The following is a 15,476-nucleotide window of genomic DNA, read 5'->3' as shown; positions in this document are numbered from 1 at the left end:
AAACGCCTTAACCTTTGTCACCAATCATACTTCAACTCATGAGTTAATGAGCCAATAAATGAAAGAAAGAAGGGAAATAAATTGAGAGGCACCCCCAGATATAATGTAGAATTCCAGGGAAAATTCAAACAAGGCCACCCAGGCTTGTGTAAAGGGACTAAAATAGAAGAAGAAAGTGTTATGTCAGATAGTTTTTCATCAGCTCACAAGTCAAGAGATCATCGTAAAGTATGAAGAACTGAGTGTGCAGCCCTCCCTCTGCTCAGCCCTTCTCCCGCAGCTGGTGCTCAGCCCTTGTCCGAGGAGTGTGAGCTCCTCCATCTGTGCCGAGATTGATTATTTCCTTATAGAATGTTCTGCATTGTTCTAGCATTACATCCCCCTCACAGAAATAGCTACTTTTACTGAGCTCTCATTGGTGCTATTTGTTTTCACAATAATTCTGTCAGGTAGAGATTATTATTACCTTTCTTATTTTGCAGATGGAGGAAATTGTGGGCCAGAGAAGTTACCTTGCTCATTGCCTCTGAGCTACAGGTAGCATAGATCTAGGAGAAATGAATCCACCCAGGTCTGACTCCAAGACCATGTTTTGGTTATTACCCCACTCTGCCTCTCCTTCTATATTATACCCATTTTGAAGGCCAGGACCATCAATCCTGTATTTATTGAATCTGTTTAGTGGGCCAAGGCTGGGCACTGGGGAGCAAGCTCAGCATATTTCCTGCCCTCATGGAGTAGGGTTTTTAAACTTTGGTTTGTGACGCATAATAGTGAGGTGTTTTGAAATCAGTTTAGAGGGTCAGAGCCAGCATTTAAGAGAAACAGAATTAAAACAACTGGGATGCATCAAATACTTGTGATGTGTTTTATGAAACTATGTGTATTGTAGTTTACAGTATAAAACATATTTTTTATTGTACGTTGTGGTCAGTAGAGTTGAAAGTCACTGACCAGAATGGGGGTGAGGTGGTTTTTAAACAAGTACAATAATAGATTAGATAAGCTATTACCAAGTGTCATAATGAGCTGTGAAGACGGCACTCGTGTCTTCATACGGTGAGTGACAGGTGCCTTCTGAGAGGGTAACATTTGGGCTGGGACCTCAAGGAAGAGAGGAGCAGGATGTTAGTGACCTGGAACCAGGAATAGCAGGTGCAAGAGCCCTGGGCCAGGTAACAGAAGTAGAAATAGTGTGGACCGTATTGTCTGACCATAGCACAGTACAATTAGAAATACTAAAATGTAAGCAGACCCCAGTGCCTAGTAGTAACTTTCATCATTTTTATCATCACCACCACCCTTCTTAAGCTGGGTCAAATAAGGAAGAATCAGAAACTAAGTTACATACTATTGTCATTTTGACCTTTGATTTCCCTCTCTTTACTGGTTTTAGTTCTTTGTTTCTGGAAGCCTTGTTTTTATGTTTTCTGAAACATTTTGCTTACAGACATTGGCTTACGTTCATCATTTTTTCTAGAATCCACATTGACATCTGGTTGGTTGGCCTGTTGTGGGACTTCTAGACCAGGGTATCTCAGCCTTGGCACTCTTGACATTTGGGCTGGATAATTCCCGACCTTCACCCAACTTGATACCAATAGCCTCCTCCCCTCAGCCCCCAGCTGTGCCAACCAAAAATGCTTACAGACATCGCCACACGTTCCCAGGGGGTGAAGGGCCAAATGGAGAACTGCCCTAGAGGAAATGCCAGGCTAACGTGCTACAAAGTTGCTCAGGTTGAGAAGTCCCTGTATGCCATCTGCTCACCAGGAGAGGACATGATAAGATTTCCCCCCCTTTCTCTTCAGTAGGAAAAGTTAGGTTTTATGATGGGGGTTCCTAATGACTGTAATAAGGAAAATCTGCATACATCACTCTGTGTTCTACAAACTGTTGTGTAAGTGGGTGGGGTTGCCTTGCAGTGTGTACCATCCTAAGGTTAAAAATAAAAGGGGATTGATCATGGCTCAGCTTTTTTATCTAATCAATTGACTCCCCGCCTTTTCATACCGAAGTGGACCCAGCCTTGGGCAGGCCTACTTTGGGTGTTTTGCCAGCAGTGTTGATTGGTTTCCTCTGTTCCCCACGCTTAACCCAGTCCATCTTGTGACCAGCGGCTTGTATTGCTATAACAGGAGCTGTTTGTTCTGAGGCCCCACTTTCTCTAAATTGATTTCCTGCCTATTAATCTTCCGTATTTGGCTCCACTTCTCAATCTCACTACCTTTCTCCCAATATATGCTCCATTGAAGTAACACAGTTTATTCTGAGTTGGCTTTTTAGGGCTACATCCTGTTAATGTATTTTGGCAGTTGTCTGCTTCTGAAAAAAATCCTGTAAAAAGAATTCCATTCTTTAATGCTAGGATTTTCTTTTCTGCTGTTTTGGAATAATCTTGTGCAACTAATACCCTGTTAATTGTTGCACATAGGAGAATGAGTTTTGGTCATTCAAAGGGCTCTCCTTTAAAAATTCTTGAATAAGATTGTGGGTCTAATTAATCTGTTGAAATCTTTGCAAATTCAATCAGGTGGTTTATTCAACCAGTACAGGGACTAGTTTCATCCCTTACTTACTTAGGGTTTCTGGTGAAGAGAGGTAAGTCAAAGGTGAAAATGACAATATTATGTAACTTAGTTTTTGATTCTTAGAAACTCTTACTTACAAGAGTTTCTAACTTGATGTTATCCTCCCAGCGAGGCTGTCCCCAAATACCTAATATAAAGTAACCCCTCTTGGTACTTAGTCCCCTGGCCTTCGTGATGTCTTCGTAGACATTCATCACCATCTGTGATGCTGTACGTTTACTTGTATATTTGTTTCCCCCCCCCCTTTCCTTATTGGAATGTAAGCTATATCCCCAATGCTTAGAACACACCAGTAAATATTTGCTTGAATGAATGGATTTTCTTAATTAATTTGTCAGACACTTATTTGGTCATTTCGATGTAGACTAAATCTATTTCTGAGTGGATGGTTATCCTTGCCTTTCCTTCACAAATACATTTTCTCTACTATTCTTTGAAATAATCATTGTTTTGAGCAGCTGCAATCCTGTATCTATGCAGAATGTTTCTTTTTTCTGTTCATAGCCTCTTGTTTATGTAACTGTTATCTTCCATCATGATTTCCTCTCCTTGAGGTCATGAGGATTGTTCTAGTTCTCCTGATCTCCCCTCTCCTGGAATGGGCAGGGGCCCACATTGTATACTCGGTATGTTCCTGAAAATATCTGAGGAAGTCAGTGTAGAAGGTGGAGAACTCTGTTTACAGGTCACGGCCACTTTTTTCTGTGGCCATGTGACCAGCTCTGAGCTGTTTACTTGTGCTCACAAATGGTCCTACTGTTCTAAGCACATTAAAAAACAATAAAATGTTTACATAGGATGCAAATATTTAATCACTGTTCATATATATTTTAGTGTCTAAGTGTCGTATGGTGTATATTATTTCCAAAAAGCAGAATCAACATAAATACAGACAATAATTTTAATATTCTAAATTATTTCTGTCCTCAAATTCTGGAATTCTCCATCTATTCAATTTGTGGAAAAAATTATTTGTTTTCATGCTGGGCAGGACTTGTGATGATGAGTTTGCCAGAGATAGTTGTGCTGGTTTTGGTGGCTTTGGTGGTGTGTCTAGGTTCCTACGAGATTTTCTGGGGAACTTGAGTAACCTGTTTTCTAGTTGTGTTGGCAGGAGCTTTGAGCAAGCAAAGTGAGAAGAGACCTTCCTGGGGGTGCTTCCGTGCACTCCTCAGCCGGCCAGACAGCCCCTGGCCCAGCCAAGTTCTGCTTCTGTGCCCACCCTCACAGTCACTTTCAGTGGAAGACCAAGTAACCTGCCCAGTTGTGGTGTTTTGGGAAAACGTGCCTGGATTGACATCATAGGCGTGTAGAAAGCTGGGGAAGGCAGAGAGTTCAAGCTCTTGCTTCTGGGATTTTCCAGGTTGCCCTAAAACTACTTGTATTCTTAGCCTAAGTCTAACTTTCTTTCATGGTATTTATGAGTTAAAATGCAAGCTTGGGTGTCTGAAGTGTTTTCACATTCTTGAATGTTCCTGTGCATTTTTCTTAAGTACCTTGCTCTCCTGGCTTTGGCACACTCCTCCCTGCATGCCTTCCGCCCTCCGAGGGCCCCAGGCACGCCCCAGCCTGCGGGTACTCACGTGGCAGGGTTGGCCACCTCTCCACGAGGTGGGGCTGCCGGGACTGGCACATCTCCTGGTGGGTGTCCCAGCACAAGAAACAGCTGGGGAGAGTGGCTGGTCCTCAGAAGACAGGCTGGGTGTCTGCCCTGGCCTTGAGCAGTTTCTCAGGACTGGTTTTGAGCAACTCTTGTGGTTCACATGGCAGAAATGCCACTGCTGAAGTTTTAATTTTTCTCTAGAGAAAGACAACATGCCATTTTCCGTGGCTTATGAAAACCGTCGAATTGGTACTTTTGCTTTTTTTGGTGTGTCATTCTCTTTTGCAATAACATACCATTTGTTGCCATGTAGGCAACTGGTCAGTATTTAAAAACAGAATCCCCAGTCCTAAAGTTCTGCAAATATTCCTGAAAGTTGGTTGGCATGTGTATGTGCACACGTGAGTGTGTGTGCATATGAAGACTGCATATTTTTCCTGTTTTTTACGTTCCTGTTTTTTGCATCTTGGTGTTCTTGTTTTGTTTTGAGAATGAACGTAATAAAAGTGTAAAGTGAATAAATACGGAGTAGACTCCATTATTAAGTGATGTTACTACATGAGTTTGTATGTAAAGCTGGGCAAGCTTTAATCAACAGATGGAGCTGACTTGACATGGTTAATCCTAAACCAAATTGGTTGTGAGAAAGGAGTGCTGAATAGATTGGAGGAATCCATGCAGATTCCGTCATCAGTCGCCCAGCATCAGAGCTGCCTCGCGTACATGCCACGGCATGTGTCCAGCACTCACCACGGGGGTTTGGAACTTCCAGGAAGACAGGCTGTCAAGCAAACAAACCGATTTTATTTTAAATCTGATAGGGCGTTTGTTTTGCTTAAAGATCACATGAACGCTATATATCCCGATAGTGAGAGGAGAGTATCCACGGATATTTTTAACATTCCTGTGCAGATGTGTTCTAATCTTTGAGCAAATCTATGGACATACAGTGAATTTATGTAACACTTCAATGGAAGATTGTTATTTTGAAGCTTTGAACTATATGATCCTGTGTGAAACATTAGGTAGTGAAACCAAATTGCTTTCTGAAAGCTTGGTTGGCCAGTTCTTTAACTGATTTACATCCGTTGGAGAAATATGCAGAGAGTGAACTGTAAAGCTATAACTTTTGTGGTTTCCAAAGGATGATTGGCACTCGAACCAATGTCTTCTAAGACTATCTAAAGCAATTGTCAAAATAATGGCTTCCTCTGAAAAGAGATGGGTGGCGCAAAGAAAATGAAAAAGCTCTCTGCTGTTTATTTTTTTTACTGGCCTAGCTCAGGATCTTGTTGCTGAAATTGTACTGAGTTTGTATTGTTTATGTTGTATGTTCAGGAAACTTCTAGAAACTCTTCATTGCTGCTAACTAAACAATTGAATTTCTCTTCTCCCGCAGGTATTCACGTACAAGCAGAGCACAATTACACACCAGAAGGTGACCGCTATGCACCCCTCGAAGGAGGAGGGCGTGGAGGACATGGCCACCCTGACAGAACTGCATGGGGGCTCTATCATGCACAACTTACACCAGCGATATAAGAGAGACCAGATTTACGTAAGTGCCCCTCCAGCGCCCTCTAAAAATCCCTCAGCCCTGGCCCTTTTGGCTCAGTGGTTAGAGTGTCGGCCTGCGGACTGCAGGGCACATACCTCGGTTGCAGGTTCAATCCCCGGCCCAGTCCGGGCTTGTGCGGGAGGCAACCAATCGATGTGTCTCTCTCACATCGATGTGCGTATGTCTCTCTCTCTCCCTCCTTTCCACTCTCTCTAAAAATCAATGGAAAAAATATCCTTGCGTGAGGATTAAAAAAATAATAAATAAAAATCCCTCAAGTTTGACTGTCTTTTTTAAATTTAACTTTTCGGTTACAGTTGACATTCAGTATTATATTAGTTTCAGGTGCACAGCATGGTGGTTAGATATTTACATAACTTACAATGCGAGTCATTCCCCCCTCCCAACAAACCTAGTACTGTTTTTCAAATTATTGTTTTCAAAAAGTATTTCCTGTTTTTTGAGAACCTCTCGTTAGTCTAAGTAAAACTATGTGTTCAGGTGTTTTGCCAAATTAGAAATGTGGCTTACTAAGTCATGTTGTCTCTGTTTATTGCCTTGATTTTATTAGAGGGATTACTTAAATTGAAGGGTAATCTGACCTTTCTTCAGTGAGCGCGTTCTGTTCCTAAGTGTTCTGTTGATGAAGAAGTCGGGGAGTGGTTCGACTTCCTCAATTAAGGGCTGGGGGAAAATGTGGATTTGCAAACCAGTGTACCTGAACTTAAGCTTTTTTCTCATTTTCTTGGTTTTTCTTCCTTTTATGGATTTTTTTTTTTCTGGCTCTGGACGTCACCCGGGGGGATATTTGGATTCAAGGGAACCCACCCTCCCTATTTGTGGGATCTGTTTTGAATGCAGACATGTCTGTAAAAAGCAGGCATGCACGTGTTTCTCTGAACTTTTATGAAATGTGACTATTTTGTGTATTATACAGTAATATTTAAAACTCACTCCTGTAATAACCATTTTTTACATTAAAGTACATATATTACATTATCTGTCAAGATTGATCGGCCTACAGATTTTACCCATTTTTTTATCTGCCTGTTTGCAGGTCTTTACATTAAACTGGGGCAACTGCTTATACATGTTTATTTTTCTTGTCAAGTTCAAATTCATACAGTTTTTAATAAAACAAATATGAATATTGTAAAAACCCTTCATCTTAACTTGGCTGATACGTTTGTGATTATGGTGGAAAGTAACACCAGCTTTTACAACAGCTAGTAGGTGCTACTGACACTCAAGGCACGCGTGGGAGTTAGGGCCTCCAACTCACCTACCTTGGCCCAGGAGAGAAGAGTTGGGAAGAGGAGGAATGAGAGATTTGGGAGGGGGCGGGGGGTTAGGCTTAATTTTATTCATCTTTTCTAAAAAGTATGTTTATTTGCCTTCTCTTTACATCGTGAAAGTGTCATTTTGCCAGATCGCCCTAATGTTTGCCAAATGTTTTCAAACAGCCCTGTCTAGAGAAATTTCATCGCGTTGTAGTCTTCTGGCTTGCTGAGCTTGCTTACACTAAGCCTTCAGATTTAAAATGTTTTCCATATGTTCTTCAGAAAAGGTAACGCTCATACATGCTTATGTCAAAGTGGCTGTGTATTCTAGTCTTGCATGTGCTGGCGGGAGGAACGCCCTCTGCTCCTCTCTTCCCACGGAGCACCCATGGCGCGGGTGCCCGGGTTGGGTTACCACGCACCGTTCCTGTTTTTTTAGTATTAAGAACTCGACAATTCCATGTAGCTATCTGTTTACGTAGCACGTTCCTTCCTCGCTTTGTTAAGGACTTAAATTTATTTTGTCTTTCTGGAGCCAAGGCCATTGCCTGGCACCTGGTAGTTGTGCAATAAATGTTTGTAAAGTAAATGCCATGCATATTAGAGATAACCAGCTCTAGTTGGTAGTAAAATGTGAAGCTAGACTGAAAAATTCTTATTGGTGTGTGTCTCTTGTAGGTGAGTATTTCACAACTCATATCTTTCCATGCAAGTTCTTACTGTACATTTAATGGTCAAGAAAAAGTAAGTCAATTCGGAGGAAAAAACCCTGTCCAATGGATTTAGAAGGTAGAGCCTTTTAACAATTTTTTCCCTCCATGAGGATGATGTTACACCTGATAGGTGAATTGCCTAGTAAACCCTGTGATTAGGATCTTGGTGTTTTTTTTTAATTCCTGAAATGAAGATCTTTTTCCTCTTCTTTGAGGGAAAAAAAACAGAGGATTTTTGTACATCCAATTTGCAGTTCAATTCAGTTAATGTTGCCCTGTTTGTCTTCCTTTTGAGACTTGGATAATCGTACTGTTATCCATAAAGCAGCCGCCGTGATTTTCTTGTCATGGCTGAAGCTGTTGGCAGTGGGGGCCAGTACCTGTCAAATGCCCCCTGGAGACAAAGCCACCACCTGTCAGAGAAGCACGGCTTTGCCGCCTCCTGTCCCAGCTCTGAGCGATGCCCGTCTGTACATGTAAAAGAAGGAAAAGATGACTTGACTTACAGCGTGGTGCTGTGTCCCCGTCGGCCTTCCCCGAGGCTCTGGGGGGATCCGCTTCCCGCTCAGTCCTGATGCTGGCGGACCTCACTTGTTTGCAGCCGTGGGACTGATGTCCTCGTATTCTTGCTGCCTGTCAGCGAGGGCTGGCCCCGCTTCTAGAGGCCCCCTCCCTTCCCCTTCAGAGCCAGCGGTGGTGGCTCGAGTCCCTCTCAGGTTTCAGATCTCTCCTCCTTCCATCCCATCTCTGCCTTGGACTGCAGCCAGGGAAGGTTCTCGGCTCGCAAGGATTCATGAGAGTGGATTGGGCCTACTGTCTCAGAGGTCACCACTGTAGTCACACCTTCAGAGTCCTTTTGCTGTGTGACATCACAGTTACGGGGTCTGGAAATTCGGCGTGGACATCTGGGGCTGGGGATATGGATTTTGCCTGCCATAGCTGCCCTGCTTTGATTCATATTATTGAGAAGCAATTTCGTGGGTCTGTCCCCCACTCTGGATCCTGCATTATTTGTTGACCTTCTGGTCTGAATTGGCAGGTTACACAGATCACCGGTGAGGGGGACCCATCTCCAGGTAGAGAGGTCTGTTGTTTTGTGCTAAGAAGGACAGTTGGATTTATTTTCCTTGGAGACCACCCTTATTGCCTGAGGATTTTATTAACTTCTGTTTTCCAGCCTCTGGCATCCTCCATGAAAATTAGGGTACAGAGTGATAGAGGGATTAAAGCATTAAACAGAAAATCAGGGTTGAGCCCCTTTTTTCCACTCACCTCCACTTTGGCTCTGTACTAATTACTTAATCTTTTCGAGTATCAGGTTTTTAATTTGTTTTTTTAAATTACATAAAATGTAATGACCTCCATACTGGACAGGGCTGTTTGAAAATGAAATGGCAAGAGAAAGCTTTAGAACCTTTGTTTACCTTTGCACCTTTGTCTTCATCTTAGCTGATACCACCAGGTCTTTATCTAGAAAGCTCCCGCCTTGCACTTGGCACCATGTCCTCTGGGCATAGAGGCTGTGCAGACTGTTACGTCAGTGTGTCTAGGTCTGCCCGATTCCGGCCTTGTGGCTGGTCCCATTTGGCTCTGACACTTTGGTTAGAGCAGATGCCCGAATGCTGGTTCCTGGAACTCCAGGTTCCTCATGCTTAGGGCTCCACCTTGTCAGCCTTTCCCATTCTCTCGCGACTTCCCAGGCGAGAGCCCAGCTCAGCACTCCAGCTCCTCACCTGTCAGCCCATCCCAAACTTCCACCTGGGCTCTCTGTTCTCTGGGCTTCTTGCCCCTGATGGTCTTGCCCTTTGGAGACGGTCTGATGAGGATCCCACCCTCCTCTGTCTCTTCCTACCACTGATGAGACCTGGTGAAGACAAGTACTCAGATCTGTAAGTACCTGAAGACTCGGAGTGGAGGGGCAGGGTATGTGTTTGTGGTGCAGAGATAATAGGTGAGTGAGAAAGTCTGAGCTGTCTGTGAAAAGCTCCATGGAGCAGGGGCGGTGATGACACTACAGAGAGTTGGTTAGAAGGAGAGGCTAGTGAGACACGATGCTTGAAGATGGAGAGGTGAGAGGAAATTTGGTGCGTCGGCTTCACTAAACTGGGAGAAGGTTCTTTGCTTATGGAAACTGGGGTTTGTTGAGGAACCCTGAGCAATGAGATGTGTAGGCGGGCTGGGGTCAGGGCACCCCGAAGCAGTGGTTCTCAATCAGGTGATGCTGCCCCCAGAGGACATTGGCAATATCTGGGAGCATTTTTGGTTGTCACATCTAGGGTAGAGAATGCTAATGGTGTCTGGTAGGCGGAGGCCAGGGATGCTGCTAAACGCCCCACAGTGCACAGGACAGCCCACAGCCAAGAGTTACCTGTGTTTAGATCCTGGGTACTAACAATTTGAAATGATCCAGGCTCCAGAGACTACATTATGTTGGGCATCCAAAACCCAACTCAGAAGTGTCGAGGGTGAAAAACCTGACTTCCTTACAGCTAGTCAGCAAAGTTTGGGCTCATTGGTGTATAGACTACACTGTCTTTGTTAAAGGATTATCAAAAGAGAATTTCCCAGAGGAAAATTTTAGAAGAGTTGATAGGGAAGTGATGTGAGATGAAACTAGAAAGTCAGTTGGCTTAGAGAGCATTGCAGTAATTCAAGGGTGAGGAGCCATGGGTTTTAGACCAGGGTACGTGTGGTAGTGAGCAAGACAAGAACAGATATGAGGAGTGTGGGGGAGGAGGTGAAGGGGACAGGATTAGCTTTAATGAACCCCCAGCCTCGTCAAGCCCAATGGGCCTGAGAACATGGCACCAATGGTCTTGGCAGCTCCTCTAGGAGGGGAGGGGAGAGGAGGGGAGGGGAGGGGAGGGGAGGGGAGGGGAGGGGAGGGGAGGGGAGGGGAGGGGAGGGGAGGGGAGGGGAGTGGGAAAGACAAGTTGGGGTTTGGATGCCCAACATACTGTAGTCTCTAGAGCCTGGATCATTTCAAATTGTTAGTACCCAGGATCTAAACACAGTGTTGAAAAGAACAGATGAGGTCCTTGTTGTATTGAAGGTGAGCTCCGTGTCCAGAGTGCAGGGACTGCCAAGCAAGGCCCGTGGCGTGGCTGCTTTGCTTTCTGCTGAATGGAAGAGAAGCCCATTCTCCCCATTACAGGGTTTGTTGCACTCAGGGTCAATTGCAGAGACTCCTGTCCCAGCCTTGAAGGAATGGCTCCAAACCACATCAGGGAGAGGGCTGCAGGGAACTGAGAGCGCGCCTGCAATTATGGGGTTGGAGATGGCTCCAGAGGAAGCCGGGCCCTGTTCCACCCAGCCCTTCGGTTAGTTTGTTGGTCTTGTTGAACAAACAGTGCAGAGTCAGAATCAAACAAGCCCATTTTAAGACGTGGGGCTGTGTCTAAAGATAAATGCTCGTGTCAGCACAAAAGATTCTTCACAGCTGATGTATTTTTAGGTGTTTCAGAAATACTCTCCTTTGGTTAGGTGGCATTCTGGGCTGAACCTGTAAATGTGTTTGATGTTGCTCTTGAATTAACTTAGAAGTCTGCTTCTGTCGAGCCAAATGTGTTAGCATTTTTAAAATGCAGCACCCAGTTAAAGACCCATTGATTGCAGGGGGCAGGTGGACTGAGTTTACCTGCCGGGAATCACGGCGCCTGCGGTGTTAGCACTGACAGGCCATGGAGGGTACCGCTTGGACATGAGAATCGAAATCTGCATTTCATTTCCTTGAGCTGAGTTTTCCCAAAGTAGACTTTTTTTCTTTTTTTTTTTTTGGTTTGTTTCTTTCCAAAGCCAGTGTCGAGTAACAGTGTGCCTCGCACGGACTCAGGGATGGCTGATGTCGGAATGATGAGCAGTCCTGGCGTGTGGCTCGTACCGGGAACAGCTGAACTCAGTGTGGTTTGTCAGGGTTTCTTCCACATGAAATCAAGAACTGGTGTTGCCAAAAGATGATTGTAACCATCTGTCTGACTGTGGATGTATTTTTAAACTCTACCAACCGTTTAGGCTCTTGAGTGGCCACTTCCACATCAGCACATGATGGTGGCAATTAGGAACTTTGTTTTTGTGACTTTTTATTTTCGTTACCTGCCTCTCTTTGGGGTCAGATTCCTTTCAGCAAGGAAGGCATTATAGTCTGAAAGCCACTCAAATTCAATAGAAATGTCATCTCTAAATTTAAGAGCTTGACTTCAGTAACAACTCGAGGTATCTGTTGTGATCTAGTTTTCTTTTCAACAGCCTTGTATGCTTCATGGGTTTTTTTAATTGTTTAAAAATATTTTTAATGGTTTAATTGAACAGTGATGGCAAACAATTTTGTTATGTAGAAGGTAGTGGCTTAGAGCACTAGGACACAGTTGAATGCGAGTTTATTTGGTGGGTTGGTGGTCAGATGGTGGGCCCGCAGTATATTACATGGATTCAGCCCTGCCTCTGTCAGGATGTGTGCTAGGCCCCAAGCATGCAGAATTACTCTTCTTCACGGTAATTGTTTCCTGAAAGCCTGGATAAATGAACAACACTGCCCCTCCAGGACCTCCCAGTTTATTGGTGAAGACAGACACAGCGCACCATTGACAAAGAGCTCAGGGTGACAATGCATGTGACAAAAGTACTTACTGGGAACACAGACTGAGCCTTGGAAGGAGGTCAGGCAAGGGTCAGGAAGTGATTCCCAGCCAAGGCACTAGTTGGGCTGAGCCTTGAAGCATTCATTGTGGAATTTGGTTGAGGAGGGGGGTCATTCCTGGCAGAAGGTCAGCATGTGCAGAGACATGAAATCATGTGATGTGATGCATTTGTCCAGCTGCAGGACATTGAAGGCACGGGGATGAAGGTTGCATGCAGCTGGCCGGCAAGGTGGTCAGGAGCCGGTGGGGAGGGGCTCTGTGTGCGAGTTAGGTACCTTGAATTTATTGGTGAAGGCTGTAGGGGACAACTTTAAACATGAGTTCTGGGGAAACTCACTCTGGCTGCAGGGTGATGGGTGAGTGCAGGGGGTGTCAGTCTAGGAGGAGAGGGGACCAGCAAACCAGATGGGAAACGATGGGGTTCAGATCCAATCTGGGAGAGTTCAAAAGATACCGAGAGTTAGAATCTTTAGTGTTTGAGTTTGGGGGCAGGCAGGCTGAATTTCTACATACCTGGATTTCTGGATTAACCATTCTGGTGCCATTTGTCATGAAGTGACCGAATGCAGGTGTTTTGGGGACATCATCAGCTTTGTCCATGTTAAATGTGAGCTAAGGGGGCATCCAAGTGAAGCTGTCCAGTGGGCCGTTGAGGATACAGATCTGTCGTTTAAAACTGAAGCTGCATTTGAGATAACGATCCCAGAAGTGATTCGTTGCCGCATTTAGCTGAAATGACGGAGAGCGAAGGAAAGAGGAGAATGGTGGGTGGCCAACCACTCCACTTCCTAGCAAGTTCTTCCCCTTGGAAAGCGTGCCCTGGCACTGACTTTAACCAGTTTCCCCTGTGCTTTCACATGACTTGGTCTGCGTCCAGCTTTGCAGGACCACATGACGAAAAGCAGTTGTGGTTTTGTTTTCATCAACAAAAACAATCGTAAATACCTCTGATTTATATCACAGTTTCACGTAAAACTCATGTGGGATGACAGAGGATGTTTTGTTATTACTGATCAGAATCTTGGGCCCAGAGGGGTTGAGCTAGTCCCAGGTAGGGCAGCCCCAGGCTGAGGGCTTCCAGCTTCTGACTTGGCTACACCTTGCTGTCCAGATCACTTGTCCTGTGTTGGAGTAGTCGCTTCCCAACAGTAGCATGATTCCACCGTCTCCGCGCAGCTCTGTGTCTGGGGCCCCTGGATCGCTTTGTTTTCTTAGTAGTTGATTTTTTATTTTTTTTGTGTGGAGGGTTAGAGAGTAGGTATTATACCCTATGCCTTTTGAAAACCTTGAATTGGTAGATTTTGGATTGAAGCAACATAGTGACTTCCTCCCAGCATTTTGAAGCAATATGTGCCCCAGCTGTTCCAGATTATTAAAATAGGCAAGGAAATGTATTTTTTAGTGAGTTATGTGGAACTTTTCTGACTAGAAAAAAGGTTGTATTTGCTTCAAAATAGAATGTACTTTCTATTTCAGAAAAGCCATCAGAATGACCTGGCTATTTATTCTTGCGGAATTTGGGATCCAGTAGGAGGAAACCAATACCTAGTCCTACCTTGTATTGGAGAGTTGCAGATGCCCAGAGCTTTAACTGCAGGGCGTTATCAGGGCCAATTTTAGAGCAGTAATAATGGCATTTTATAGAGTGATAAATGGTACAAGCCTGCAACAAATATCATCTCACAGCTCTCAGGATTTCTTACCACATTTTCTCTTTGCTTCGCTTGGTATTTAATTTTCAACTGGGCCCTTCTCCTGTCCCCTCCATTGCCCAGTTGCCATTTTTACTTTTTATTATCTGTCGAACTTTCTTTATTATTCAACAAGTCTGTTATTTATTTAGTGACAGAATCACTCATGCAAAGTGGTATATTTAAGGTAGTGTCTTGGTCAGTAATTGTTGCCGATGGACCTCTGAGGTTCTGCGCAGCATCTCTCTTTGGTAAAGCCTTAGGCACTATTGCTATTGTTGCTGTGTTATTTTACACTAGTTTTTAGGGAGGTTCATAAGTGCTGTTTGGTGTGCACATGGGCACAGGCAATAAAAAGCCAATGAGCCTGTAAAGACCCTTCAGGATACTGAAGCCCCCCTCCCTTCTATAACTGTAATGAGAATAATTGATTAGGACGTGGGGTGTCCCATCACCTTCTTGGAGCCACTCAGACTCCCTTCTCAAATATTCTTGTGGTTGATCGTGAAGGTCATGGAAGTTTTAAGCAAGAGAGTTTCGTCTTCAGTTCATTTGTCAGGTGTGGATCTTGGGTTGAGCCTACAGGACCATGACCACGTGGGACATCAGGAGGAAGGAGGCGTTTATGGAAACCTAAGCAAGTCAAGTCAGGGCGGTGGAGGTGGAGGGAAAGGGGAATGTTCTAGAGTTTATTGAAAGTGCAGCTTACAGGACATGGAGACATTGGTCACTGACTGTGAGGCCGGGCACATCTGGGCTGACTCCCATTCTGTCCGTGGGTGGGTGGTGAAGGGGGCCATGCAGACCCGCAGTGTGACATCAGTCCCTGGCATGTGACTGGAGGGGTAGTACTTGCTGTCCTCTGCCCATTTCATCTGCCAGAGGAGGCAGAACAGCAACCTGTGCCCTGCCCACACCTCAAGGTTATCTTGGAGCAAATGAGGGCGTGTGACACTGTCATGATTGTCTTCTGTGTCCCACGATTATGGGATGTCAGGTAAAGCTGTTGTGGAAACATGTAGGCTTCATTGGCATTTAAAATCGGTGACAACCCTTTCAAGAAATGACTTAGGTCACTAGTGAGAAGGTGAAATTGTAAAACTTGAGCCTTCGTGTTTTAAGAGCCTAATTTACCCAGGTCCTAAATGGAGTTTCTTAGAGTAGAGAGGCATTTTAACTCTAAATGAGACCAGGGTTCCTATAATCTTAAAAAATAAGAAGTTAGGCTCTCTTTCCCTACCAGCCAGACACACATGTTACACATTCTTTTTTTTCTTTTTTTTAAATAAGAGATTTCAGATTATTGCGTTTGGCTCGTGGTCTGTTGTTTGCTGTCCCTGTTGGTACGTGGGAGTCCACTTGTTGAATTTGTCACCACAACATACGTGTTTATTATTTGAACT

The 15,476-nt window shown here is 44.4% G+C and overlaps 1 protein-coding gene across 2 annotated transcripts in view; it reads left to right on the top strand.

Annotated features, from left to right (window-relative positions):
• MYO10 (myosin X) overlaps positions 1-15,476 on the top strand; it is a 179,115-nt gene that overhangs the window by 71,625 nt on the left and 92,014 nt on the right. For both annotated transcript variants that reach the window (XM_081131248.1, XM_081131247.1), the window contains exon 3: positions 5,594-5,752. In XM_081131248.1, coding sequence (XP_080987374.1) covers positions 5,594-5,752 — 159 coding nt within the window. The remainder of the gene's footprint in view (positions 1-5,593; positions 5,753-15,476) is intronic.

Source organism: Miniopterus schreibersii (assembly GCF_964146895.1).
Source record: "Miniopterus schreibersii genome assembly, chromosome: 3".
In the NCBI taxonomy this organism is placed as follows: Eukaryota; Metazoa; Chordata; class Mammalia; order Chiroptera; family Miniopteridae; genus Miniopterus; species Miniopterus schreibersii.
The sequence above is the reverse complement of the archived record's forward strand: the minus strand, read 5'-3'. Positions and strand labels throughout refer to the sequence as shown.